Source organism: Artibeus jamaicensis, unplaced genomic scaffold (assembly GCF_021234435.1).
Source record: "Artibeus jamaicensis isolate MK-2021 breed Jamaican fruit bat unplaced genomic scaffold, CSHL_Jam_final contig_233, whole genome shotgun sequence".
NCBI lineage: Eukaryota > Metazoa > Chordata > Mammalia > Chiroptera > Phyllostomidae > Artibeus > Artibeus jamaicensis.
This window is the reverse complement of record NW_026521486.1, coordinates 38,273,294-38,301,199: the sequence shown is the minus strand read 5'-3', so window position 1 is coordinate 38,301,199 and position 27,906 is coordinate 38,273,294. Positions and strand designations below refer to the sequence as shown.

General features: G+C 41.1%; 1 protein-coding gene across 7 annotated transcripts; it reads left to right on the top strand.

Annotated features, from left to right (window-relative positions):
* SINHCAF (SIN3-HDAC complex associated factor) lies at positions 1-27,595 on the top strand. 7 transcript variants are annotated; one of them, XM_037139759.2, is made up of 6 exons: positions 1-195; positions 12,706-12,853; positions 14,276-14,375; positions 16,063-16,189; positions 21,504-21,654; positions 25,520-27,594. In XM_037139759.2, the coding sequence occupies exons 2-6, from the start codon at positions 12,726-12,728 to the stop codon at positions 25,677-25,679; spliced, it is 666 nt and encodes a 221-aa protein (XP_036995654.1). In that variant the 5' UTR covers positions 1-195; positions 12,706-12,725; the 3' UTR covers positions 25,680-27,594. The 7 variants fall into 7 exon arrangements, with proteins under 7 accessions (XP_036995654.1, XP_036995652.1, XP_053517822.1 ...); XM_037139757.2 differs by lacking the exon at positions 1-195 and adding an exon at positions 1,041-1,121; XM_053661847.1 differs by lacking the exon at positions 1-195 and adding an exon at positions 1,664-1,721.
* The last annotated feature ends 311 nt before the right edge of the window (positions 27,596-27,906 follow it).

Genomic DNA, 27,906 nt, shown 5'->3' with positions numbered 1-27,906 from the left:
GGAGCCGCGCGTGCGCAGAGGGAAAGCGGAATCTACACCTTCCCGGCCAGCGGTAGCAACTGCAGAACTGCAGGAGACAATCTTTCTAGACAAGGCAGTTGAGGAGGAGGGAGCAATTGGAGGGGGGGGGGTTGGCCTGGCGTGCGCTTCTCATCTCGGGAACGTTATTGCGCGTGGAACGGCTGTGTTTGGAAGGTGAGTGACTAACCCTTACTCTGGTGCAAAACTATCTCACTAAGCTTTGATTTCAGAGTCGCTTCCCCCTCCCCCATTTCACCTTACCCACCTCCCCCAGCCCTTCCGTGCACACCCACCCACACACACACTGGAAGTTTTGTCTTGGAGATGGCATTGCGGGGAGCGCTGTTTTCGTGATCTTCAGACCCCAGATTCTTTTGTATGCACAGTTTAGTGTATCTTTTTTAATTGGGGAGGGGATTTTAGGCAAACCGAAAGTCTTGGGGTGGGGAGAGTGAGTGGAGCCTGGAAATGAGTGCGGAGTCACTGGAGTTGAGGGCTCCACGTTGAAGGTGACAATGACTTTTGTCAGCCGCAGCGTTCTAGGGCGAAAAGAAGCCCAGTGGCTGAAAGGCCCGAGAGGAAAACGACTCGCTGGCAATTGCGGAGGGGCCCCGGGTCGGTGCATCGTGTGGGCGCGCGCCCGGGAGTGGTCAGGAGCCGAGGTCGAACCTCGTGGCTTTAGTTCACCCGCAGCCCCCTGCGCGTGTTTTGAGAAAGGTGCACCAGAAACGCCTTTCGCTGCAAAACTAAGTTGCTGTGTAGTTGCGGACTGGCGGGCGCGAGGGGTTTTAAATCGGCCTTTGGGTCGGCGCCGGGGTTGCGGAGTGCACGCGGCGCGGCGTTGTTTGCCCAACTCCGGAGGGATGCGGATGCGACAATGAGAGCAACACGCGGCCGCTCGGAAGCAGCCCGGGCTCCCACATGCCTCTTCCCCTCCGGACCGCGCCCAGGCAGCGCCGGTGTCGCGGCGTCTGTGCAGTCTCAACTTTAGTTCGCAGTCTGTTCACCTGTAGCGTTGCTGCAGGCGCCACGGCCAGGGCTTCCTCGGGCGGCCCTGCCGGTAAGATGGCCAGTCGGAGCCTGTGGACTCGAGGATGGAGGTAGCGCGTCCTCTGCGCCCAGGGGATGAGAGGACTCCGGAGGGCACTGCTTTTTGTGCCGAGCGTGACAGACCACGTGCTTGGGGCTGCGACCTGGTTTTCGCTGGAGTGTCCAGCCCCAGGTCGGCAGCGAGCAGTGGTCGCTGTCGTGTCCGGCCGCCCGGCAGGACAATGTGATTTGCCGATGATGGCGTCTTGCCAGTTTAAAAAACAGAGTGAAAGTAGCCAACTCTCGGCCGGCGCGGGGCGGGGGATCCGGGCGTTTCTCTTCAAGGACAGGACAAAACTTTCATGAAATGGGCCTGCGGCCGAGGGGAGGGCGGGAGGACGGGGCTGCGCACTCGGGGGCGCGGGCCCCGGAGCCTCCCCGGGGTGGTCGGCCGGCGTCTGGCCGCTGGGAAGCAGCCGACATCCTGATGCTGCGCGGAGGCAGCGCCCGGCCGGACCGAAAACAAAGAGCTCCATGTGCCCGTGCGGGCCCCGCCGGCTCTCGGGGCGGCCGCGGGCGGAGGCCCGCGCGGGCCGGGCCCCTGAAGTTCGGGAGGGGCTTTTGTCCGTCAGCCGCCGGCGGGGAAACTTTGGCGGAGCTACTTGTGCGAGGTGCGGTGCTGGTGCGCGGGGAGGCGGCGGGCTTCCGCGCTGCGGGCCGGCGGGCGAGGCAGCGTCTCGGGGGCCCGGCGCCGGGGGCGGCGCCCACGGGCCGCGCGAGCGTGGCCCCGAGCTCGCGGCCCGTTCCCCGCGGCCCGGAGCCTGCGTCTGGGAGGTCTGTGCCTTCGCCTTTGAAGTCGAACTGTTGCCATGTTTGAATTACGTCAGGGCAAAGCCATGAGGAGGAACAAGCCCCAGCAGCGCAGCTTGCGGGAGGCGCGGCCTGCGGGAGGCGCCGGGCTGGGCGGGCGCGGGGCCCGTTGTTCGGCGCAGGTGAGGGCGGAGGGACGCCGCTCCCCGCCCGCTGCCCTCGCCCGGCCCGCGGCTCTCCGCGGGAACTTTCTTCCCGGCCCGAGTGGTCTTATTTACCAACAGACCCACCGCGGAGCATCTCCGTTTGCTGCCTTGGTGCCTCTTTCCTGGTGGTCCCTGGATGCCCAAGGGGGAGGCGCAGTTTGGGGACACGCGGGGCGGGGGGGGGGCGATTGCGGTGGGAGGGCGGGGGAGGCATTTTGCTGCTTTCGGAGAAACCGGAGAGTGCGGCGAGCTCCCCCACACCTCGGTGGAGCCTTGGCCCGCACGTTCGGGGGACCCAGCCCCGACGACAGGCGAAAAAGCACCGTGGGGAAGTTTAGGGGTTCCCGGTTGTCCTACAAAGGGAAGTGAGGGCTGTGTCCGAACTGTGCGTGCGCCTGTTTTCTTTGTGTGTTTGCGGGTGGCAGGGGGGACCGGGAGGGGAGCGGTTTGTTTTGGTTGCGTTGTGGGGTGGGGGCTGGTTTCTTTGGGTGGTAGGCTGTGCAGAGTTTGTTCTGGTAACTATGACCCACGTAGGTTTCTTTGTTTTTCATTTTTCCTCTCACGTTCTATTGCTAGGTTAGGAATTACTGTTTAGCCAAACATGGACCCTGTGCAAAGGCAGTTTTACCCCAGCGATCCTTCATACCTCACGCCTCAGGTCCTAAGGAAGGTTTAGAAAACTTTTCTCCCCCCTTTTTAATAATTAAAGAAAAATGAATTTGACCTTGTCAACAAGCACCTGTTTTTGAACTGGAATTCGCCAGACTTGGAAAGCCTTTTAATAATTTATGTTGCGAACCCGAACACATGTATTTGTTAGTTGCTCAATTTAAATGAAATTATGGATTTTGTTTCTGGTGAAGTTGGAGAAAGCCTAATGGCATTTAAAATATTGATAGAATGATTTGGGGAAGGGGGATATTTCTTGGCCCTAAAGGTATGCTTGGCTCAATGTTTGCCGATTGTTCACTGCGTTATCTTAGGATGACCTTGAAGAAGCATGCAAACAAGAAGCTGGGACTTGGAGGTTTTCTGTGGGGGCTGGGGAGGAAGCTGCTCAGTGGAATGACTGCAGGGTAATGGCTAGCTAGCTATGTTCTCTCCTCGCTGGCGTCTTCCTGTGAATTGGGGTTGACCTTCTGGTTACCCCTCTTACGTTTTCTTTTCACGCTGACTTTTTTTTTGGTATGTGGCCCCAGGCATAGCTCAGAAATTATGCTGGTTTGACACATGGATGCTTCTTTGGTATTTGGGGTTTGCCTGCAGTCTCGACGTGTGATAAGCAGTACATGTCTGTTGCTTCTTTACTGGTTTCTGCATTTAGGTCACGTGTAAGGGTTAGAGTTTAAAGGTGATCATTACCGGAAGATATCCTAACATGCCACGCCCACACACAAAATGTACAAATTGAAATCCATTCTCCGATTTTCATTGTTTTGTTGTTAAATTTAATAACACATTTCTCCCAAATTTTGGTTAACTGAATTATAAAGATGTAAAGGCAAACAATATCAGTAACAGTACATTTCTGAAGGGCATGTCAAGGAAATGAAAAACTTTGCATTTAATAACTTGATGACTTCCTTTGGGCAGTTATTTCTCTTGGTCATGTGTTTAAAATTAACATGAAGTGCTTTGCAAATACACTGTGAAATTCTTTGTTTATTTTTCTTAATTAGTATTTTATAAGCAGGGTCTGGATAGAATTTCAATATCCTGATATTTCAAATACGCTGTATAGACCATAATAAAACTAGTAAATAGACGGTGTTTGAATATCAGATGATACGCTCAGCGGAGATTTTGGTGTATTGAGGTGAACGAGTTGAATGGGCAAGTCACTCAGACCACGTCTCTGCTGCCTTCCCTCTTTGCCTTAATTTTGCAGGAGGTTGGAGATTAAAAGTTCAGTTGGTAGTATGTTCTAGAACCTCAAGGCTGCTGTTGCACAGTTGTTGTTTTTTTAGGACTTTTAAATTTCTTTTTAGAGAGGGGGAGGGCGGGAGGGAGAGAAACATCATGTGAGAGACAAACCTCGATCGATTGCCTGACCTGTGGTCCGACAGGAGCCCAGCAACCCAGGCATGTGGCCTGGCTGGGAATGGAACCCGAGATCTTGCTTTGCTGGAGGACACCCAGCCACTGAGCCACATGTGTGTTCAGGATTGTTGTACAGTACCCTTCATTCTGCAGATATGGAACCTGGATGGTCATTTTTTCTCTAGATAGAGTCGGAATCAGACCCTGGGAAAAGCTGGCTCATGGGGCTTAAATTCAGGCAGTTTTGTGTCAGAAAAGCAATTTGAGAATGATTTTTTTAATGTAAAATAAATTTTTCATTGGGGACAGCTTAAGCTTTTTTTGAAATGTAAATGAACTTAAGCTCTTGTGAGGATACTAATTTACTGTGTCACACACCTAGTAGGTCGCTTTAACAATACTTTTTTTTTCCATTAAGAGAAGCTAGGAATATAATTGGCCAAGAAGGAAGGGAACACATTTGTTGAAGTACTAGGTTAGTTCTTCAGAAGACTGGGGTTAAAAATGCCTCCATTCGAAAGCCCCGATTGCCCTAAATAAGTCACTTTGTGGTGGTGGTATCTCATCTACAAAGTAGCAATAATGCCTAGTTCATAGGGTTGTAAATAATTAAGCAAGTTATGTGCTTGGTGATCATTGGCTGTTGTTGCTGTCACAACTTTGGGAAGTAGAATTTTACGGAAGACAAGACTGAGGGTGCAGGCAGTTACCTTGCTGGACTCAGTAAACATACAGTGGAAAGAATGAGTGTCTTTGGCCCCTCCCCCACCTTTAGTAACTGGTTCTGTGAAGACACCGCAGTCAGCTCTGGGTTCCCTAGCCAGTTCTGAATCCACCATTTTACATCAGAAAGTTTTGTGGGAATCTAGAAAAAGCCATTTTAGTTCTTCCTGATTTCTCTTATCCACAAAAGTGTCCTGGATTTCCCACACTTTGTTTTGACTTAGGGATTATAAATTGAGAACATTTGTTGTCTTTTGGTTCTGTTGTTTTTCCTCTGATTCAAACTGCAGCTAAAGTTTTCTGTATTATGGAAATAATCTGGAGTCTAGTCCAAAAGAAGGGAGTTTGTTTTCTGGGGAGGGAGGTGGGTGTGTGTGGGGTTTTTTGTTTTTTTTTTTGCCCCAGAAACGCAGAAGTCACAGGCACATTTACTGTTACACATTCAAGTACAAAAGTTGCAGTTGAACTAAAACAGTTTATTGCTAACTTGTATTCAGTTGTCAAGTTTGATGTGGCTTAATGTTTTAATTTGGTTGATGCTAACGTATGCAGACTTCAAATAGCTCTCATTTTGAGATTCATTTCTCCCGCTATCTTTAACCTCCTCTTCCTCCCCATATGCCTGTTTGAAGTAAGCAAAAAATATTTTTACCAGTTGTTATGAAAGCATTAAGTTGTTTAATATTCATCTTCCATAAGTAAAGTAATTGATTCAGTTTACATTTCCTAGAAATCTGTAAGCCTCAAATTTTTTCCCCACGAAAAGTCTGTAGACTAAATGTTGAAGAAAAATGACTTTTCAAGATGTCAGTTTTTAAATACACATCTTTATTGCGGACACATTTTCTTATTCCATGTTCTTAAATATATTGTTCAGATCTGGTTTGGCTGCGCCACTCTAGGGGTAATTAGCAAATTTCACCTGTTTCTGTCCAGTCAGCAACTGGCTGTAACATAAGACTTAGTTCCTGCCCTGCTACAGTTTACCACTGCGTAGAGGAGGTAACATAGTTAACTAAATACGTGAAATCCTGTGTTGGGTGCTAGAGTAAAGGAATGGAAAGGTTTTGTAAAAAGAAATAATTCTTCAAGAATTTCCCTGGTTAAGGGGGATGGAGGAGAAACCATCTCAGACAGAAGTAGCAGCCTGAGATGTGTTACTAAAGTTATTAAAGTTGGTTTGACACTCTTGGAATATCAGAATTCCAGGTTGGGAGCAGCTGGAAGGCAGGACCAGATCCTGCAAAGCTTTGAATTTCTTGCCAAGGGTTTTAGATATTATCTCAAAGCCAGTGTTGGTACCTTGGAAGAGATGATTAATATTTGAACTTGAAGATACCACCTGTTTGAAGGATGCAGAGGTCAGTTATGAGACCCTGTTGGGAGTTCAGGCACCATGGTGAGGGACAAACAGGCAGGAAGGGAAGGGACGTGAAATCACAGAAGTGCAGGGAGAAGCAGAATCTCCGAGGACTTCATAGTGGATTTGGTGGGGACCCTGCTCGGGATGAGAAGGGAGAGTCCCATTGACTTCCAGACTTTTTGTGTAACTATGGATCATAACCAACATGGGTGGACACAGCAAGAGCATGTCTGGAAGACAAGGTTATGTAATCGATTCAGGACATTCAAAGGACAAGACCACCAGTCCTAGTGTTGGTGCTTTACAGGTACTATTTAGAAGGGTATAGGAATGGAAAGATCAGAGAGCTTAGGCTAGGCGGGTACTACCATACCCCCTTTCTTTATGTTTTTGTCGATCTTAATAATGGAAGAACAGCTTCACGGGAAGGAGTATGGTCCAGTTCCATAACCTTAAGTCTCCCTGAAAAGGCTGTTTCTCTTTTCCTATAGACCTTGGCTTAAAAGAAGACCTTTGGAAATCATGATTCTACCTTAAGTTTAATTTGTTGCACATGTCCTGGGATAGCATTTGTATTTCTGTAGTGTGCAAGTCTCGCATTCAAGAAAATAAATGGTGCACATAGAACTGATATTTCCATACTCTTGTTTCACAGCATCCTTGGAACGTTAGAAGTGAGACTTCACCTTACTATTACAGAGAGGCCAATACAATTAGAAGTGACTTCCTTCAGTTATAAAGACAAAAGCAGAAATAGACTCCAACTTAAGTAATTACCCTGTTATTTTCACCAGATTCACAATAGTTACATTTCCTGACTGTTAGGATGAGTTCTGGGCTTTTCTGCAAAGTGTGAATTCCATAGGCAGCTACAGTTATAAATACTCTTACCATAGAATTCCTCAAAGACCAAGTGTATGTTTGGAGAAGCTATTGGAAACAAGTGGGGTCTACCACCTCTTTCTCAATTTTTCTCCAGGCAAGCTTAAATTTGTCCCTCAAAAGTGATTTAACAAATTGAGAACCTTTGATGCTGGGATGTGGACTGGTGTCCAGAAGCCGGTAAAAGGGAACAGAGTGTTGAATTGCCCATGGTTTTCCTTAAGTGCCGATGAACCAGCCGAGTCTCACTGTTGAGGAGTACCGCAACCAAGCAGCCTAGCAGCCAGAGAACACAAGAACACTTGGTCCTATTTGACTCTTTGTGAAGAGTGTTGCTCTAGTTACACTGTTAGCGTTTACTGGATCTTGTATGTATATGTGATTAAAAGTGGCATACCATTGGCTAAAATGGTGTGGAGGGTAGCATCGGCAATTAGAGCAACTGAAGGTTGTTCATAGCTTTAGATCAGACTTTCCCCCCCCCACGTTTCTCTTCCTTTCCCATCATCCTTGTGATTTAAAGGAGTGAATCAGCTCTAAAGAAATGAATCTCTTTCACTCCAAAGTTGTCTTTGGTTGCTTGGTTCCTTTTGTCTTTTTTTCTTTTTTTTTCACTACTGTTTCCTTCCCACTTTATAAAACTTTTGCTCATCTCAGCAGTTTCCTTCCCATTCTGCTCTATGTGTTCTGATCCTACTAGTGTATTCTGTACTCTCTCCTGTGGGATGTATTTCCTAATGTGTATCTCCATCTGTAGGTCTCTGAGAAACTTTAAGCTTTTTGAGATTCATCTTTAGTTCTGTCAAGGTCGTGCGATGGTAACTTAAGGTTTGGGAGCATGGTGCTCTTGAATTTAAAAAAAAAACAACAGTATAGAAGGAGTAAAGTGAAAGTAATCTCCCTTCATTCTTGCACCACTAGTTACTAGTTTTTAAAAATCTGTTTCAAAATGCCAGTTTGTTTGAGATCCCATTCTAAAAACTTGCTATGGAATTGTACTGTATAACTATTCTTCAACTTGCTTATTGCACCAGACAAAGATATTTTGGCTAGTTCTCTGAAAATGTCGTAGATATACTGCATTCTTTTAAAGGGCTGAACATTTACAAGAGATCATCTGAAAGCTTAGAATTACTTATCATGAGACTTTCCTTGAATGCTGTCTCTTCAGTATTAGCTATTGCCGTGCAGATTCCTTTTCTTTCCCATTTATGCTACATTGTACTCAGTAAACTGACATTTTGTGTGTTGGATTAAATGTAAGATAGGACACTGATCCTGATCTTTGGCTTCATAATCTCATAGATTAGTTTCAAATAGACTCTTTTGTATCTTTGATATACAGTGGTTATCTCACCTTTTCCTTGTCCCAAGGCAACTAAGGTTGCATTCCCCATTATTCCATGAAGTTGATCATTAGACTTATATGAAATTACAGCATTAAAGTAGAAGGAACCTTAAATCAAATTAATTGTTACATTTAAAAGATTCACTTTTTGTTGTCTGTGTAATGCTTTGTTCATATAATCAGTTAATTTCTCTTAGGATTTTTGCTGACTTAGCTATTAACTTTAATCTTTTTAATTTTGTAAGAGTGAACTAAATTAGACAGAACAGTCATTTTAGTGTGGCTGATTTGTCTTTAATTATTACAGTATTGTAAACTTTTGTGGCTGTTTGACTGACAGTAGCCAAAGAAATGTCAGTGAAACATGAAGTGCTCTGCAAATGACAGCTTCTTTAAAAAGTGTATTGAGTGTATCTGCTAAGCGACTGGCACTGTTCTAGATGTTGAGGTTACAAAGATGAATAAAGAGAGAAGAATTCCTAGCCTGGTCTTCCTTCTTCCTTCCTTCCTTCCTTCCTTCCTTCCTTCCTTCCTTCCTTCCTTCCTTCCTTCCTTCCTTCCTTCCTTCCTTCCTTTATTTATGTTGAGCTTAGAGTGACGCTAGTTACAAAATTTTACGGGTTTCAGGTGCACAATTCCACAACACGTCATCCGTACACTGTATTCTGTGTCCACCACCCAAGTCAAGTCTCCCTTCATCATCATTTATTCCTCCTTCACCTGTCTCTGCTCTCCCCTATTTTTATTTTTTAAAACAAGCTTATTGAGATATAATTCACATACCATAAAATTTACTCTATAATAGTACAATTTGGTGGCTGTTAGTATATTTACAGTTTTACAACCGTGACCACTGTCTTAAGTTTAGAAGACAAATGACAATGTTTAATCAGCGTTTTTTAAGTCTTTTGTTATTTTTGGCTTTGTCTCAAAGCTTAATTTTCTCTCACTTTCCCCAGGCTCACCCCTACAGGTGAGATTGTACGGGGTCCGTTCATCAGGTAGGAAGCAGACAGTGTCAGTGTCCTTCTTTTAAAACATGATGGTGCCGAGTGATGTGATGTGATGAAAGATGCAGAAGTCACAAACACTTTAATGCTGACAGTGTCATTTGAACAAATAAAGTAGATGGTGCTGGAGAAATCATTTAACATTGCACGAACGCAGGACGAGGAAAGGAGTATTTTAAAGAACCCCAGGTTTGTTGAAATAACAGAAATACCAAGTTTGTGATCAAGTGCCACGCCCACCTTCTTGCTCACTCTCTTTCTCTCTTTAAATATACAAAGTAACTTGGTTTCACAGCCATTTTGTGTCTTTAGTTTCCTTCCAGAGATCAGGTAGGTTTTTTTTGTTATTTGTTTGAAAGCAATGGTGCGTCTATAGAGTTTGTGAAAATTCTTTCAGTTCATTTCTGGGCTCCCCAAAGCTCACAATGCTGGTTAAATAGCAACCTCCGTTTAACGGGGTTGCTGTAAACAAAGCCCAGAGTGAAACCCCTGTGTATTCCTGCAGATCTCCAGGTGCCTCTCAAGTACAGAAATAAGTGCAGAAAAGGTTTACTGGGTTTATTAAATGATCATCCTTTAAGAGGCTCATGTGCTGCTTGTGTGTTGCATTAGGACACCTGTGTGACACTACTGTGTTTAGTGCTTCTTAGAAGGGGGTGAGCCCTAGGATTTGGATCCCTCTCAGAGGTTTGGGCAGAAGAATTTTGTCAGGACAGATATAAGCTCACAGAGCTGCGAAAAGGACCGTCAGTCAGAAGACATCAAGCCGTTTTTTGTTTCCCTGATGTCTTAAGAAAAATATTCTTCAAACAGAAGAATGAACTGTCTTGCAGGGGGAACTGTTGGGTAAGTTTCGTGGAGATTCTCCCCGCCCAGAAATTGGAAATGAACACTTGATTCACAGTAGCAGCTGATGAAAAGGAAAGCCTCAGTATGGCCTCAGCCTAGAGTGCTGGGTAGCCCTTGCATTCCTTAACAACAGCTTGCAGGCCTGATAACTGGCACAGCCGATGGCTTCTTGGTTCAGTCCAACCTCAGTGAAGGAAATTCATATCTTGGAGATGATCTGAATGCCGGGCAGTTTTGATGGCATGTTTACTTGTGGGAGGTGTGGGGATTGTGAGGGTATCGATAGGAATCTGTCTTTTGTAATAGGATTTGGTCTGTGTGTTAATGGAATGAGCTGGCCTTTCTGCTGTACTTCCTTTGTCCTTGCTGAGAAAAGAGGCTGAAGTTTCCTAGGGCTATTGATGAAACTGGCAACTGTAAGAGGAATTGTGGACTTTTAACCTTCTTGATGGTAACAGAGATGTTGAGGGACTTTGGAGAGCCCACGGGTTGGTGTGAGGACTAGTAAGAGGTATGTTACGTTTTTGCTTCAAAACAGGAATATAAGACACAAAGTAAAGCAATAACTTATACCTTCTGAGCACTTCTTTTTAAAAAGTTTCTATGGTCCTGTGTCATTTGACATTGTTTCAAAGCAACCAACACAAATGTTTTCCTCGGGAGGCCATTTTCTTTCATTTGTCATGAAGGTTTGTTGTTAGTTTGAAGAAAAATATCCGCGTTGTTTCACAGGCTTCACTATATACCTTTTTTTACTACAGATCCAGCACCTTCCTTGTTTTTTTTTCTCCCCCAAATATCAAATTCCCAAGTATTTAACTTAAGAAGAACAATGAACTAAGAATATTTTGTTTTCTTGTTTTAACAATTCTTAAGTTGAAGTAACTATTTAGACTAATTGGATGCCTCCCTGGCCTTCTGCCCCACCCATCTCCCTCACCAGCAAAACCGTGAATGAACATGTGATGACCAGTAGTCTCTGTCTAGAAGGAAAGCTTCAGTGTTTAGGTAATTAATTGCTAAGAAAATACCTTCTGAAAGACAAATTGTATATCCTCTGTATTTCAGAATCCCTCAATTTGACACATGTGCACAAACAAAAAGTCTGGCTATTTGGTTATTTCTCTGAGTCACTTCATGAGTATTTGGTCTGGTACATGAACCAGAATTAATGGACTGGGGTTGAGGCAGGCAGGAGATTATTCAAAGAGAAATACTGAAGATTCTGTTTTAGGCATATATTCCAGGGTATTTCTGAAGGAACTTGAAAAGGAGGATGGTGTTCTGTGGTGATAAGTCCTAAAACTATGGGCACAGATCGTATTAATTCGCATTAATACTTTTTCTCTCACTATGTGGGACTTCATGTGATGCTTTTGTGATTGGTCTCATCCACACACCCACACCCTCTGGACTTGTCCATGGGGTTTCGTTTCTATATTCATTGTCTTTCATCACCTCTCGTGGTCCAGACGTTCTTGTAAAGCTGGCCGTTGGTTTGTGTATTTTAAGTTATTCTAGGTGCATATGTACTGCTAGCTGCAGTTTTTGCTGCATCTAGCCCCAGAGCTGTTTCCTCCTTCGTTGCGTGATGTTCAGATTTTCTGATCATCGGAATCACAGTTTACCTCGCTCTACATTTCTCGAATGTCCGCTTCCCACGACTACTGTTCTCAGCAGGCACAGCATCTCATCAAAGAGCCCCCCAAACTTCTGTAACAGCTGAGAGGCAGACCAGTAAGTAGTCAGGCAACCCGAGCTTGTGACATTAAAATTCTTAAGTTCTAACCCTGGATTTTTGTGAATTTTACATCCTCCTCTCAGTAGTTTCAATTCAGGGCCTACTTGCCAGCTTAGAACTTCCCATTTATCACAGAAGAAATCCCCTCTCATTTCCCATAGGGCACAAGTAGTGTGGGTGGGTGCGTTGCTTGTATGCTTAGTATTGAGTTGTGATCATGGTGAATGGTCAAAACTTCCCCACAGGGGAATCACATGAATGCAAAGGTGCAGCATAAAGGATGGTGCCTTAGCTTCAATTTTAAGGCCTGTTGTTCATTGTGTATGATTCCATCATTGTATAGGATTGTGGAGAGAGTTTGTTGTATTTTCTACTTAAAACTTAATTTTTTTAAATTGCCTCCCGTCCCCTGTTTTTAGAATGAGTGTTTGCCAGGAAGGTAGAAGGAGATAGTAGAGGCTTTGTGAAATATCTGAGCTATTCAGTGTGTTCTGTGCACTTGTTATGCTAGTGCCAAGAGTAGAGGAAGATCCTGGAGGGTCTTCTCTGAGAGCCACTCTCTCTGGCTTGGCCATCTAATACCAAATTGATGGGGGTGGGGTATAGCAGAGAGCTCGCTGGCTCTTAATGGTTTCTTGTTAATAGCCCTCAACAAAGCTGTGTCAATTCCCTTGGCTTTACAGACTACTGCCCAGAAGAAAAGATGTTTGGTTTTCACAAGCCAAAGATGTACCGAAGTATAGAAGGCTGCTGTATTTGCAGAGCTAAGTCCTCCAGCTCTCGATTCACTGACAGTAAACGCTACGAAAAGGACTTCCAGAGCTGTTTTGGGTAAGAGCATCTGATGTTTGTGCAATTCCTAGAGTGGAAAAGATCACATTGTGTGGGAATATTCCCAACTAAGGTGATCAGAGCAGTGTGGTAATATTTAAAATATCACTTAGATTATCATTCTAATCTAGGTTCTTTTAAGGCTCTTGCTCTTAAAGCCAACCAAAGATACTGACATCCCACCTTTTTTCACATATGAAACTACCAAATTAATTGTGAAACCCTTTGAAGTTGTAACCAAACAAACCCTTTTACTGTTAACTTCAGTGTGTGTAAAGAGATTTTTACAAAAATTACCCTTATTCTGTCTTATAATAGTTATCCTCTAGTAGTTTTCTGGGATTTTAACTCAACCTGCTGAGGGTAGTAATAAGACAGTGTTTTGCCCTGGAACCTTTCAGGGTATGTTAGCATTTATTTTATACTTTTGTTCTTTGTTATGTTTTGACAACATTCCTTTGCTGAATGAAGTAGAGTTAACTATCCAACAAATCCACGGGCAAAATAAAATACTGAATGTTGAACCACGTTAGAAATTAATTTCACTACTTCGTTTTTCTTATCAAAATATTTGTTGAGCCCCAGCTGGTGTGGCTTTTAGTGGATTGAGTGCTGACCTGTGAACCAAAGGGTTGCCAGTTTGATTCCCAGTCAGGGCACATGCCTGGGTTGTGGGCCAGGTCTCCAATAGGGGGCGTGTGAGAGGCAACCACACATTGATATTTCTCTCCTTCGCTTTCCCTCTCTCTAAAAAGAAATAAATAAAATCTTTAAAAAATATATTTGTTGATTATTTATTGTTAATCCTGGACTTTGTGTTTATAAATGATGTTTTCCTCTTACTGCCTTTATTTCTAATCACGTACATAATAAATATTATTAGTATTTTCTGATGTATTTAGCACAGGACAAATGTAGTAAATGAAAGTTTCTCAGATGTAATTTACAAACAGCTTGGGGACTAGTCTCACAGGTTTCCCCCCCGTACGTAGATGAAATCACTTTTTAAAAATTACAGTGCCTGTGGTTCTGTTTGTTGGGAAATGAGAACACCACTGCACGTTATTCTTAAAGGTGGCACTTTGTTGCTCGTGAAATTCAAGAAAGACTAATTGCACAGTGTTGTTTAAAACCACGGTGTCCAGGATCCTCTCTAGGTCTGAAGTTTACTATTTGTTAAATGTTAAAAACATTATTTTAAAATGACCAAATTGCAGTCTATAAAGTTTTGGTTTCATTGGATCTAGAAGTTAATTATATTTCTGACATGTACTACAGAAACAGTGGAACTGCCTCATCCGGAATGATTAGAAATAGTGTTTGTAAACTACACGTGGGTATAATTTTTTCTAAAAGGAGTGTACTTGCTGGAATTCTTTAATGTAAAGGAGACCAATAAAGGCTTGATTGTTTTCTTACTAGGTTGCATGAGACGCGTTCGGGAGACATCTGTAATGCCTGTGTCCTGCTTGTGAAGAGATGGAAGAAATTGCCGGCGGGATCAAAAAAAAACTGGAATCATGTTAGTGCATCTGTCCTCTTTCCCAATTATACCTCTGTTCCATTTATAGTAACAGTAGTTTCCTCCCTAATTTAAGAAGTAATATGTCCCTAGGATGAAAAGAATAGAGGAAAAACAGTTGCTGCCCAGATATAATCACTTTACATTTTGCCCTGTTTGGAAAAAAAAATAACTTGGTGTATTATGGTGTCTCCCTGAGGCTGGTTTCAACATCCCCATTTCAGAGGTTCACAAATACACATTTCACACAGCTCTAGGTTTAACCCAGAAATTCCTAAAGTTAGTCAGACGAGGATCCTTTTTTCATCTCTCAGATGACGTTTACCCTAACTCATGTTGGTGCTAATGAACAGATAATTCTGAATCAGAACTGGATTTGAATCCTGCCTTTATCACCTACTTTGGGCAAGTTACATTTATTTATAGAGTGTAAAGGTAATTGCTGTCTCGGAGGTGTTGTGAGAACTGAATAAGACAAAATATAACATAGTAATGATTCAATTAGATGAAAAGTATCATTCTCTATGTTTAATTCTAGTTGGGATCAAACTGGTATATAAATGTGTTCTTTCCTTTCACTTTATAATGTCACTAGAATACTTCATGAAATATTTTTGAGTACCAAAACAACACTAAGTCTTACTTAATTCTTCTGTTTGCTAGCTTTTAGAAGATTTTGACATTTATATATTCGTTTTTAAGCTGGCAGTCATTCTTTACCTTTTTCCTCATACTTTACACTATCTTTTGGTGACTTACATTATTATGATACCTATGTTTCTGTGGATCTGTTAACTTATTAAATAAATAACGAGTTTTTAATACCTTATCTGGAGAAGGTAAAAAATTGTGGTTTCAAAGGTAATGGCAACCTTTCTGTGTAAGGGTAGAAATCTGCAGCTAGTGATTATGAATTAATGCATGAGAAATGGGACTGTACGGGGCTGAGGCAGTGTGCATGCTGGACTGCGGGGGAACGTGCCACTGCCATCCTGTAACCGCCCTCGGGGGCGAGGAGCGTGTGGCGAACAGAGCTTAAAGCACAGGTCCATGCACCTTGATCTGCGTCTCGTCTCCTCCCCATGCACCCCTGCCCATTTCACTAGCTTAGTCAAATAAGGCAAAGTAAATAATTTATTTTCTCTTGTTTTCCTTTACCCTAAAATTGGAGTGACAAAAATAGCCCCCTTGCTGTTTTGTGGTGAAAGTCAATTCAAAAGTATATGAAAGCTTTTTGTAAAGTAACTGCAAAACATTCTGTAGAAGTGTTGTTAGATTTGATTTTTCTTAACCTACTTGGGTCATTCCTACCGTATATAAATCTCTTTAAAGTTTTCGTCCAGCAGACTCCTGCTATTACTTCCTTCAAACAAAACAAAACAACAACCAAAAAACCCAACCCTACAGAAGACAAATAAACCCCCACTATATAAATTATTCTTTTATTTTTTTAATTAGTTTTCATTCAGTATTATTTTGTGTTAGTTTCAGGTGTGCAGCGTAGTGGCTGGAGATACACCGTATATTAATTCCACATAATGATCACAAACACAGTGCACGCGGCCTTTCAGATACTCTTGTAGAAAACTGGTTCTCAAACTGGGCTACTTCAAATAGGCATTTGTATGAACCAAAGAAAGAGGTGTCATTTTTTAAACGGTATTAAATATTCAGTGTTTTCTTCCAGGTGGTAGATGCAAGGGCAGGACCCAGTCTGAAGACTACGCTGAAACCAAAGAAAGTGAAAACTCTATCTGGAAACAGGATAAAAAGCAACCAGATCAGCAAACTGCAGAAGGAATTTAAACGTCACAGTAAGTTTGCCACTGAAACCTGAATACTTAAGATTAGTTGTTTTGTTTTCATTTTTGCCTGGGGGTGGCATATGCGAGGTATGGATCACTTTTTCTTTTATTACAGAAGAGTGTTGGGGGCAAAAAAGTGTTGGAAGGGATCACCAACTTGGCAGAGATATCATTTCTATGAAATTGTGCAACAGTGTCCTTGATTTTGCTTTTATAAAAGTTCTTTCACTAGCAAGCTGCTGCTTCCAGTTGTGCTGAGACCACTTTGATCTCTTTATTGGCATCTTAATTTTCTTAGAAGATACATTTTTCCATCTTGTTTACTCAATATTTTATACATGAGGATATTGAGGCCTGGACATGTGCAGAAAGGTACATAAATAATTAGTGGACAGTCTGAGACCAAACCCCAGGATAGTAACTTTAGAAATCATAACCCATGGATTGCAGTGTAGGGGGCAGGGTGTGTTGTGAGGGGTGATGGGATGACAAATTAATACCTGGTTCATAAACCCTTATAGGAAGTTATGGGTAGGGCACCTGTAGTGGTAGGTTTGTATTTGAGAATTCAGATATAAGATTTTGAAAAGGAAATGCAGTACATGTAATGTTATTATGTAGCATTTGTATCACCCCTCCCCCAACCCCCAGATGGGGAAGTCTGAGGGAGTGCTGTTTTATCAAACACATTAGTATTTCTGCAGTGAAAATGTACTCACATAGGTGGAATAAGTATTCACATAGTGTTCATAGAAGTGGAATAAATAAACTGTAAATGGGCTGGTCTGGTTTGGCTCCCTAATTATAGTTCAGATCAAGCCAGATATTGTGGTCACTTGGGTTAGGAATAAACTTTTCTGTTGTCAGAGCTTTTCCAGAATTGTAGCTATGGGTTATGATCTGTACTGTGGTTTTCAGGATTGAAAAAAATCTGTAGGACCCTGTTAGATAAAATATTAATCAATGCTTGTTTTGGAGCAATGGAAAAAGACAGTTAAATTTACTGATCAGGTAGACTGAGGAAGGAGGATAACTGTCATCCCGTGAGCACTATGCTGTATTTACCCAGTACTTTACCTACACAATTATCTCAATGATTTCTGGTTTAGGGATTAGCCTCGCAAGTACAGAGTGGTGATTTAACCTTCACCCAGGTCACTTAGTAAGTGGTAGAGATGAACTTCACCTCCTGTTTGTCTCACTGTCAAGCCTTGCGCTCCTTTTACGCCATCCTGTTGTCTGCTGCAGTGTAACCAATATCCCAAAATGCGAGTGTTTCCAGATCTGCTGCTCACTCTGTGCTCTCGAGTAAGTGGGTGTTATCAGTCCAGTGATTCTGCTGATGTGCAGGGTGGGGAGGAAGTAGGTGTCAGGTGTGAATACACAAAATAGTTTCGCCCTCTTGTACTATTATTTATGGATTATTGTCATTGTTTTCCATAGGAACAACTACAAACTACTTTTGCTCCACCCTGTACTTAATCTTTGACTAAAGTATTTTTTAATTTTTTAAATTTATTTATCTTTTAGAGGGGAAGGGAAGCAGAGAGGGAGAGAAAGAAACATCAATGTGTGGTTGCCTCTTGTGTATCCCCTGCTGGGAACTGGCCTGCAACCCTGGCATGTGCCCTGACTGGGAATTGAACCTTGATCCTTTGGTTTGCCGTCCCGTGCTCAATCCACTGAGCCACACCAGCCAGGGCTGCCTAAAATATTTTAATACATTTATAGTAAAGTATTTTGGTAACAGCAAATATGTGTGTTTTAATGATACATGTTCCTTTATTTACCATCTGTCTCTAAGGGGAAAAAAGAAAAACTACTCTCCATTCTCACTAGATGATTTAATAAACATTTGGGAAATCGTACTTTTCTTGAAGGTTAGAGAATTGATTATTCATACATATATTCTTAGCTCCTCCCTTTAACTACAGGGACGGTCATAAGTGACTAACTTTTTCCTTACTTAGGGACTATGTCCAGTGTAATTTTAGATTTTTATGATAAACTGTGTTGTGGAGGAGTTGGAGACTGAAAAATAGGTCTCTTTGAAAAGGCAAGGTGTGTGTGTTTTGGGGGTTAAGACTTAAACAGGGTTTTCCCAGGTGCATTGTGAATTGCTAGCACCTGTGTGCAGTTTACCAAACAGTTTTGAGATACTTGAATTTTTATCCGTCACCCTCTAAATAGTTTCCTTGCCTCTGGTTATATATTTGCTTCCGTGCGTCCTGCCTGTACCTGACCTGCATTCCTCTTCCTGAGACATTCTTTCCATAAGATTGAATGGAGAGCTCGAAAATTGGGATTTGAGTTACAGTTCTTGACACAAATATATGACTCTGGTGTCACCTAACATTGATTTAGCAACAATTTCCTAATCAGAGAAATAGGGATAATCAAGTAGAAGGGTTTTTCTTTTTCTTTTTTTAAACAGAATGAAACAAATTCCTGTGTAAATGTTAGCTTTTTTTTCCTTATCTTTTTTTGTAAAATCTGCAATGATTTCTGTTTGCTGTAGAATAAAGTTGAAAATTCCTGGCAAGTCTTTCTAGGTCTTACTTTATTTTGTTTTTTATTTACTGACTTTTTGAGAGAGAAAGAAAAACATCAGTTTGCTGTTACACTTATTTATGCATTCACTGGTGGATTCTTGTATGTGCAAGAATCAGACCCAGGACTAAACCTGGAATTTTGGTATCAGGATGACACTGTAACCTACTGAGCCACCCAGCCAGGGTCTGGCAGTTCTGTCTTAGAAGAGTATTTGGGGCTGTTAGTTGTCTTTGTGTGCATAGTGTGTTCTACTAACACAGTTCTGTTCATTGCACCTACCTACTCCATGCCATGCTGTTGTAATTACTCCTTTGTGCCTTTCCAAATCCTGTTTGAATTTTAAAATTGCAGTTCTTTGAAGAATTTCCAGACCTACATTCTAGAAGGGAGTTTTTCTTACTGTGTTTATATATAATTAAGTTGTATCCTGGTATCTCAGATACCAGAGTAGACCTTAGGAAATTATCATTTGTATAGGTAGAAATTGGTCAAATAACTGCAATCTCAAGTGGTTCATAGGTATGAAGTACTTTCTAGGATAGTGAGTTTGCTTCAGCAGCCGAGAGCTCAGTGCTGCTGTTAACTATTTGAGAGCAGTTCAGCAGACTTCTTAACTTGAAGCCTGATGTTCTTGAGGATTTTGTTTTGTTATGAAGGTAAGCTATTCATATGTTAGAAATGAATGACTGTGTTAGAACCCTAATGGTGCTTTTCTTGGTTTTAGATACCTAACTTTATGCTATTTTATGCAAACTTTTGATAACACAAGACACTTGTGAGCCGTGTTGAGGGATGTTTTCTTTAGTCGGTGTCTTTCCATGCAGGGTATGACACAGGGTTTGATGTCTAGTGGATAGTTACTGAATATTTGATTAGTTCTCTGAATTGGGGGGTTGCTCTCCCCAGTTGTGGGAGGGCGACCGTCTTTAGCTAGAGGTAAGGCGTGTGGTCGGCTCAGCCCCTGACTGTGTGGCGTGGCTCTTGCAGTGGAGCAGCAGCAGCAGAACGCCTTACAGCACCGTGACTGTCAGCCAAGACAGTTGCTTTCTGCCTTGGGGATTTATGTGAAGTCTTCTGAGGGCAAGGACACTAAAGCATAATTTCATTTATATCTGATTAATTGCCTTTATTCGTTATTAAATTGGGATCTGTTGTAAGATGTCATTTTTCTTTGTCTTTCGTTTTCAGAAGGTCAGTTATATGTCTTGGCTTTGATTTCTTTGGGTATATCCTGTTTGGGGTTTGCTCAGCTTCTTGAATCTATAGGTTGATGTCTGCTGCCAAATTTGGCAAGTTTTCAGTCACGTGTCTTTGATTGCTTCTTTACCTCCGCCCTCTTTGTCCTTTCCTTCCAGGACCGCGCTGACGTGAATGCAGGTTTTTGGGTTGAGTCCCACAGGTCTCTAGGGCTCCGTTCGTTTGTTTTCTCTGTGTTGTTCAGGTTGGGTGATTTTTGTTTGTTCTTCCAGTTCACTGATTGCTTCCTCTGTCCTCCCCATTCTGCCTTTGAGCATATATATCCACTGAGCTTTTTATTTCATTTATTGTATATTTTCAGTTCCACTCGGTTCTTCTTTATAGCTTCTTCTTTTTTTTTAACTGAGACCTCGTCTTTGCTGAGGCCATATTTTTGTTCATTTCTAGTATGTTCCCAATGGCTTGTTAAAGCATTTTTGTCACAGCTACTTTAAAGTTTTCATCAGGTAATTTTATCAGCTTTGTCATTGGGTGTTAATATCGCCTTACTTTTTCATTCAGTTTGAGATCTTCCAGGTATTGGATATGATATGTTTTGATTAAAACCTGGACACTTAGATTTGTTTTGAGATTCTTGATCTTATGTAAATCCTTCTGTTTTAACTGTTTTTTTTTTTTTTTTTTTTTTTTTGGACACACCTCCAGCATAAGATGTGGGGGAGTTGTATCCAAAAGGACCACCACCTTGCTCCTTCCTGGTGGTGGTCCAAGTCAATTTCTCCACCACTTTGACACCTGAGGTGGGAGGAGCTCTGCATTGCTTCTAGGTGGCATTAAGGCTCCCACATGGTAGGATGACTATTCCTGGGTGGGTTATAGTGGAAGTCCTGACTCTTCAATAGGGTTCCTCTGACACCACCCTGGTGGAGGTGTTGGGGGCTTCATAACACTCCCAGGAGGATGGGAACCCAGACCCCCCTCCCACTTGGCCTTTGCTGGGGTGCGTGAGGCTGGGGTCTGTTTTTTCTCTGATGTGCCCGAGTAGAGTGGTTATTGTCTAATAAACGTTTTTCTGCCTTGCTAGCCTGCCTCTTTCCTGGGCCTTTGACTAGAGAGAGCAGGCTTTTTTTGTTTTGATTTTAATATCTGCATCCATAGATGTTTCTGGGTTGGCTATTCATGAGGTAAAAAAAAAACTAGAGAACTCACTACTATGATCTTCCTTGGGTCTCAAGCTTTCTAACTGTTGCTTAATTCCAGAGTCTTAGGTTTGTTTTACATGTAATAGTCAAGGCTTTTAGTTGTAATTATGAAAACAGAAGGAATAGGGGAAAATACGTCTGCTCTTCTTGGAAGCTTACTTTTTGGGGGGCTAATTCTTTTTTTTTTTTTTAAATTGTTCAAGTACAGTTTTCTGTCTTTTACTCCCATCTCAGCCCACCCCCTCAGCCCTCCCCACCTCCCTCCCATTTTCACCCCAGTTTTCTCCTAATTCATTCACAGTATTTTATGCCAAGGCTTAGTTGCAATTGCACATAGTGAAATTATAATTTTTTTTCTTATCTTTCTGCAGATTCTGATGCTCACAGTACCACCTCAAGTGCCTCCCCCGCTCAATCTCCTTGCTATAGTAACCAGTCGGATGATGGCTCGGACACAGAGATGGCCTCGGGCTCTAACAGAACGCCCGTGTTCTCCTTCTTAGATCTCACGTACTGGAAAAGGTAAAAGCAATAGAAAAAACCTTTCTAACCAACCAACCTTCTTAATTACAGGCAACAGTTTCCCGCTTCTTCAGCAAGTAAAGGGCATTTGGCAAGATGGCTGTTAGCACACATATGGTTGGGGGTGGGCTAAGCAGGAATTGAGCTGAGGGTTGGGATTTTGTGTGTTTCCTATTGAAACTAATTTAAAATAAAAGTCTTGTTGGGGAAATGAACTTTTTTTTGAGCTTATTAATTTCTTTATTAAGAAATTGCAATATTACTATTGCGATAGTAAATGGCTATTTTTAAAGCTTCCTCCTTTTCAGGTCAAGACACTGTGGTCACACTACTCTTAAGAGACGGAGCTGTTCCGGGGTTGGAAACTAGCTCTTTAAACCTCAGAGTTCCTGCTTTTCTTTTTTATTTATTTATTTATTTATTTATTTATTTATTTATTTATTTATTTATTTATTTATTTACGTGTATATGTATGTATGTATGTATTATTTTTAATTATTGTTCGAGTACAGTTTTCTGTCTTGTACTCCCATCCCAGCCCGCCCTCAGGGCTCCCCACCTCCCTCCCATACGAACTTTTCTGTAATTGAGTTACACTGAGGTATTCATTCTGACCAACTCACTCCCTGAAAAAAGTGAAATGGCTGGAAATACGTATTTTCAATTCATTAAAAATGACATTGCTGAGCGGGCAAGTTAATAAGGAATAAACAGAGGTCAATACTAAGTAATGCTATGTGGGACTCTGTAAGCCAAAAAGAGAATAGATTAGAAACGAGAAAAATATTCAAAGAGAAAATGGTTAAGGATTTTCTAGTTCACAAATTCAGGAAGACTAACAAAAGTAAATAGCCAGTTGTCCTATGAGAAAAGAAAATTTACCTATAGATATATCATAGTGAAACTGTAGAACATGGAAGACAAATTGACCTTTCAACTGTGAGCAGATATAGACATCATTTTCAAAGGAACAACAAACACAAGGTTGAGTTCTCTGCATGGATATAGGAAGCCAGGAAACAATCGATTGTTTTCCTCAATGGGCCAAGAGATAATAACTCTCACACCTAGGATTCTATATATATCAAAAATATCTTTTTATTATTGTTCAATTACAGTTGACCCAATTTTTCCCCCTGTTGCTCTCCTGCCCTACCTACCCCCCCCCAAATCTTTTGTGAATGAGGACCTAAGATGTTTATTTTTATTTTTAGTTCATTTTAGAAAGAGAAGGAGGGGGTGGAGAGAGAGAGAGAAACATCAATTTGTTGTTCTACTTATTTATGCATTCATTGATTGGTTCTTGTATGTTTATGTCCTGACCAGGGATCGAACTCACAACCTTGCCATCTTGGGACAATGCTCCAACCAGCTGAGCCACCCAGCCAGGGCTTTGACATAAGACTTTTTGACTACAAAAAAAATTGAGAGTGGCTGCCAAGTTGACCCTCAATAATAAACATTCTGCAGCAGAGTAAGCAGAAAAAAGAGATCCCGGATTGAGATTCTGGGAAGTAAAAATAAAGTAGCAAATATTTAGGTGAATTAACACAAACACCAATTGCTTAAAATGAGAGTAGCTGTGGGATTTTTTTTAAAAAAGGAATTACATGACAGCAGTAGCATATAAGCTAAAGTCACAGAAGTGATCGAAGTTAAGGTGTATAAATGTCTTTCGTATTGTTCAGAATAAACACATTGAATAGCTTTAGAACTTGTTTAACTATGTAACCACTAAAAAAGAACTGATAAGAATAAGTACAAAGCCTCCAGAGCAGAAGGGAAGGGCAGGTAATTTAATAATTGCAACATAGAACAGTAGGAAACCTACATATAGTTGAAGTTTTAAAAAACCATGGTTCCAAGAAGAAACTATAATATAAATTAGAAAATCTTCATAACTAAAGAAATAACTGAAAAATACAAATAAAAACCAGTGGCATGACATTAATGAGGTAGAAAGAGGAAAAGTGATGACTAATGCTTATAAATGAAAGACTAAAGTAAATGAAGGGATAATATATCCAATTTAAAGGTTAATGAAGCTCAATATAAGGAAAAATAAAAGTAAGGAAATCCTAAAGATAACAAGTAGAAATAAATAGAGTAGAAAACCAATATGTAGTGGATAGGATCAGCAAAGCGAAGTATTGGTTCTTAAAAAAACCCAACTAGAAAAATTACTAGAGATAAAGCAGACCAAGAGTAAGAGATGGTACACACAAATAGTTTAGGTAGGAAAAGGGGGGGTTAGCTATATAGCTAAAACCGAAATTTTTAAAAATGATAGGATATTATAAACAACTTCATGCCAGCCAGTAAATTGGTACATTTATGTGAAGTGCATACATACATTAATAGAAAAACACAGTTTACTGAAACTGTCTCAAGAATAGAAAACCTGACTAGTCTCATAAGAAAGTTGATTCAGTGGTTAAAAGCCTTCCCTCAAAAACTTCCAGGCTCAGATAGATAAGTTCTATCAAACGCTTCAAGAGCAAATGATTCTAATCTTATACCGCCTTCTCCAGACTGCAGTTTGAAGGTAGCATAGACCCCATGTGCCCTGTGATGCTGATGTAACTGTGATGTCAAAACAGTATATCCTGACCAGATGAACTTATTCTAGGAATAGAAGTTTGGTTTAAACATTAGAAAATCAACTAACATAATTTGCTGTACCAACAGTTTCTACATGAGAAAACATGCCTGTCATCTTTGTGGTATACTGAAGGTGTTTGATAAATTTGGACATTCCTTCAAGGTTTAAAATAAAATCTATATAGTATAATAGGAATAGAAGGGCGTTCACATCAAAAAATAATTACCATTTTCGGGTTTCGTCAAACATGTTCCCATTCCTGTATCCCAACAACATAACCTAGAAAAAACCTTTAGATACATGCACTGATATGCATAGCGTGTTTGTAAGACCCCAAAATTGTCCCATCAACAGAGAACGGACAAATTGTGGCATATTCCCATGGTGGAATCCTGTACTTAAGTTACAATGAAATAACACTTTATCTAACAACATGTATGAATCTCAGTTAATGCCGAGCAAAAAATGGCAGCATATGGTGTGATTTCATATTTCTATATTCCATAAATACTATGCAAAAAATCTGATCGGATGGGATGAGTAAAAAGTAGGTTTCCAGTTGTGAGTTTGCAAAGCAGTTTACTCTTGTGTTATTATTTATTAATTATTCTGTTATTTTTCTTTTGCCCCACCCCGTATATCCGATTTTATAACTAAGCAATGTGTTCAGAGATGCACACATGGTAAAACCGTGAAGTATAAAAAGAAAAGAGTGCTAGAACTAAAGCTGAGAAGGAAAGAATGAGGTGGTGTGCAGTGGGACTGGAGACAGGCGTGCAGGGGGACTTGACAGGAAGTGATCCCTTTCCTTAGAGTACATGGCTTATGGGTGTTTTGTGTTGTCATTTTCGTGTGCTTTAATGTTACATATTTTATGTCTACTAAGTGATTATAATCAAACTACCAGCTGTATCAGCTTGTTTATGGTGGCTATTCTTGTTCAAGTGCTAGTGATTTTTGGAGGAAACAGTTTACAACTTCGGCAGCAGCTTCTGAAACTGACTGCTGTCTCAGAATGTCTTCTTTCCCCTTAATGTTTGGTAAGATTTCAGTCTGGGATTTAAGAGAACCTGGCTCACTCCCTTAACCTGGCCGGCCATCGTTTGTTCTAGGAACCTTTTTCATTTGGAATGTGATGAGACTGGAAGTAGACCTTTCGATCAAGTTGTGCTAGCTGTTATGTTGACTAGATTTCTTTTTCTTTCTGTGTTCTTGTTTTTCTGCCTTATGAATACATTTTGTTCTCTCCATTTTTCCTTTTAGACAGAAAGTGTGTTGTGGGATTATCTACAAAGGCCGTTTTGGGGAAGTCCTCATCGACACGCATCTGTTTAAGCCTTGCTGCAGCAATAAGAAGGCGGCCGCCGAGAAGCCCGAGGAGCAGGGGCCAGAGCCCCTGCCCATCTCCACTCAGGAGTGGTGACTGAGGGTCACATAGAAGGGGAACAAAAACAATTTACCTTTTAGGGGGGGCAAGAAACCCCCACAGCAACAAAATGACCCTCCTGTGTTTAACTTGGATACCTGCTATTCTGCCAAAAGACAATTTCTAGAATAGTTCTGAATGGGTTGTTTTTCCTTCATCTTTACAACTTCCACATACTATGAAGCCAGTGTCTAGCTAACTAAGAGAAAAAAATGACATGTACATAATATTTAAGATGCTGAGTATTTCATAGGAAAGCTGAATGCTGCTGTAAAGTGCTCTTTAAGTCTTTTCTTTTTGATCCCCTTCTAATGAATGAAACTAGGGGAATTTCAGGGGACTGAGGTGGGATTTGGGTGTATGATAAACGTCTGTAGTCTTAGTCTTTCTATATTGAGAAGCAGTGGTTGGGGCATTTTTAAAGATGGCTGACTACACTTAGTTTCCTTCGTGATAATAAATTTGTCATAACTCAGTAACCTAGACTTGCCCCTAGAGGGAGCTGTTAATAATTTGGAAATGTTAAGGTCTGGCCAAGGTTCTGATGATTCAAACCTATACTACTGAATATTGAGCAGGACAGACTCGCTCTCTGCACGTACCTTGAAGGAGTAATTTTCTGAGTATACAAAGAGGTAACTGGACTGTATATGTTGTATCCTGTGTCACCTCCCTCATGTCGGTATTTGTTGAAGATTTTAACTTATACAAAACCTTTACAGCAGAATCAGAGCTTGTGGGGAGATGGCAAGGCTTCAGGGTGAGCAGTCTCACATGAGTAGTACCAAAGCTTGACCATATGACAGAGAACACACTCTCTTAAAAATGTCAAATTATTGGAAGAATAAGACGAGCGTGCCTTTAGGATGGCATCAAAATAGCAAAAATTAATGCTTCTTGGGCCACATTTCTCAGCGGGCTTGCCGAGTGTGTAAATAACTGACTTTCGTTTGTACTACATGACTGGTGACTTCACTGCAAATTTATCCGATTCAGTTTCAGCTCTGGATTACTTCAGTTGACCTTTGTGAAGGTTTTTTCTGTGTAGAGTGTTTGACTTGTTCTAATCTATTAGGGCTTGGGGGGTTTTTTTTTCACTGTGTTAAAGTAGAATTCTAATACAAGAAAGAGGTGTGTTAAATGCTAAGTGGGTTGGTTTTGGTTTGGCTTCTTTTAGTCAAGCTTTCTCAACACTGAGAAGTTAGGCGCACATTCTGAACATGAGGTCCTTCAGTTCTAAAATCTTAATTAAAAGCCTGCTACTGGGACCCAAACCAAAGGACTCTCATTGCCTCTTTTCTCAAAGTTCCTGGGACATATGAGCAGTTCACACTTTCTCTGACAAGAGGGGATCAGTTGCCTGCCTTTGAATGAAATGACTCAGTGCTTACTTTTAAAGCCGGATTTAAAAAATTGAATAGTATAAGTAACAGTAAAGGAGTGAGCCACTTTTTATAGGCACCATGTAGTTTTATAGTTTTAATCTAAACTTAAAATTTTATATTCCTTTTGGAAGAAACTACAAGCTACCGTATGCACAGACAGCACAGTGAGTTGGGGCGGCTCTCCCGCAGCCTGTAAGGGGTATTGTAAGAGTCTCAGCCATTATCATCTTCTTCCTGAGTTATTTTGAAATGGTCCTCTTCTTTTTTTTTTTGTACATTTTGGCTACAGTATTGGTGGTAGAATATACTATAATATGGGTCATCTCTACTTCTGTATTTATTTATTTATTACTAGACCTCAACCACAGTCTTCTTTTTCCCCTTCCACCTCTCTTTGCCTGTAGGATGTACTGTATGTAGTCATGCACTTTGTATTAATATATTAGAAATCTACAAGTCTGTTTTGTACTTTTTATACTGTTATAATCAAAACTTTTACTAGGTTATTGAATAAATTTAGTCTTATTAGAAAATAAAAGAAGTTGTTGTGTGGCTTTGTTCAAAAGGTGTTCTTAGGTCAGAAGTAGTAACTTTTTTGGTCTTCACAGATATGACTTTAAGGTCTTTAGTATAATAAGCTATGAGGGAAAAAAGTCCTCTTTACTGAGAAATAAAGACTTTAAAACACATTTTAACTGTTGTACATAATTGTTAACCTAGTGGGTAAGATTATTTTAACAATTAAGAACAAAATGTTTCCAGTGGTTTTTTGTTTAAGTATAGTTGATACATATATAATATTACATTAATTGTTTTATTTCCAGGTATACAGTATAGCG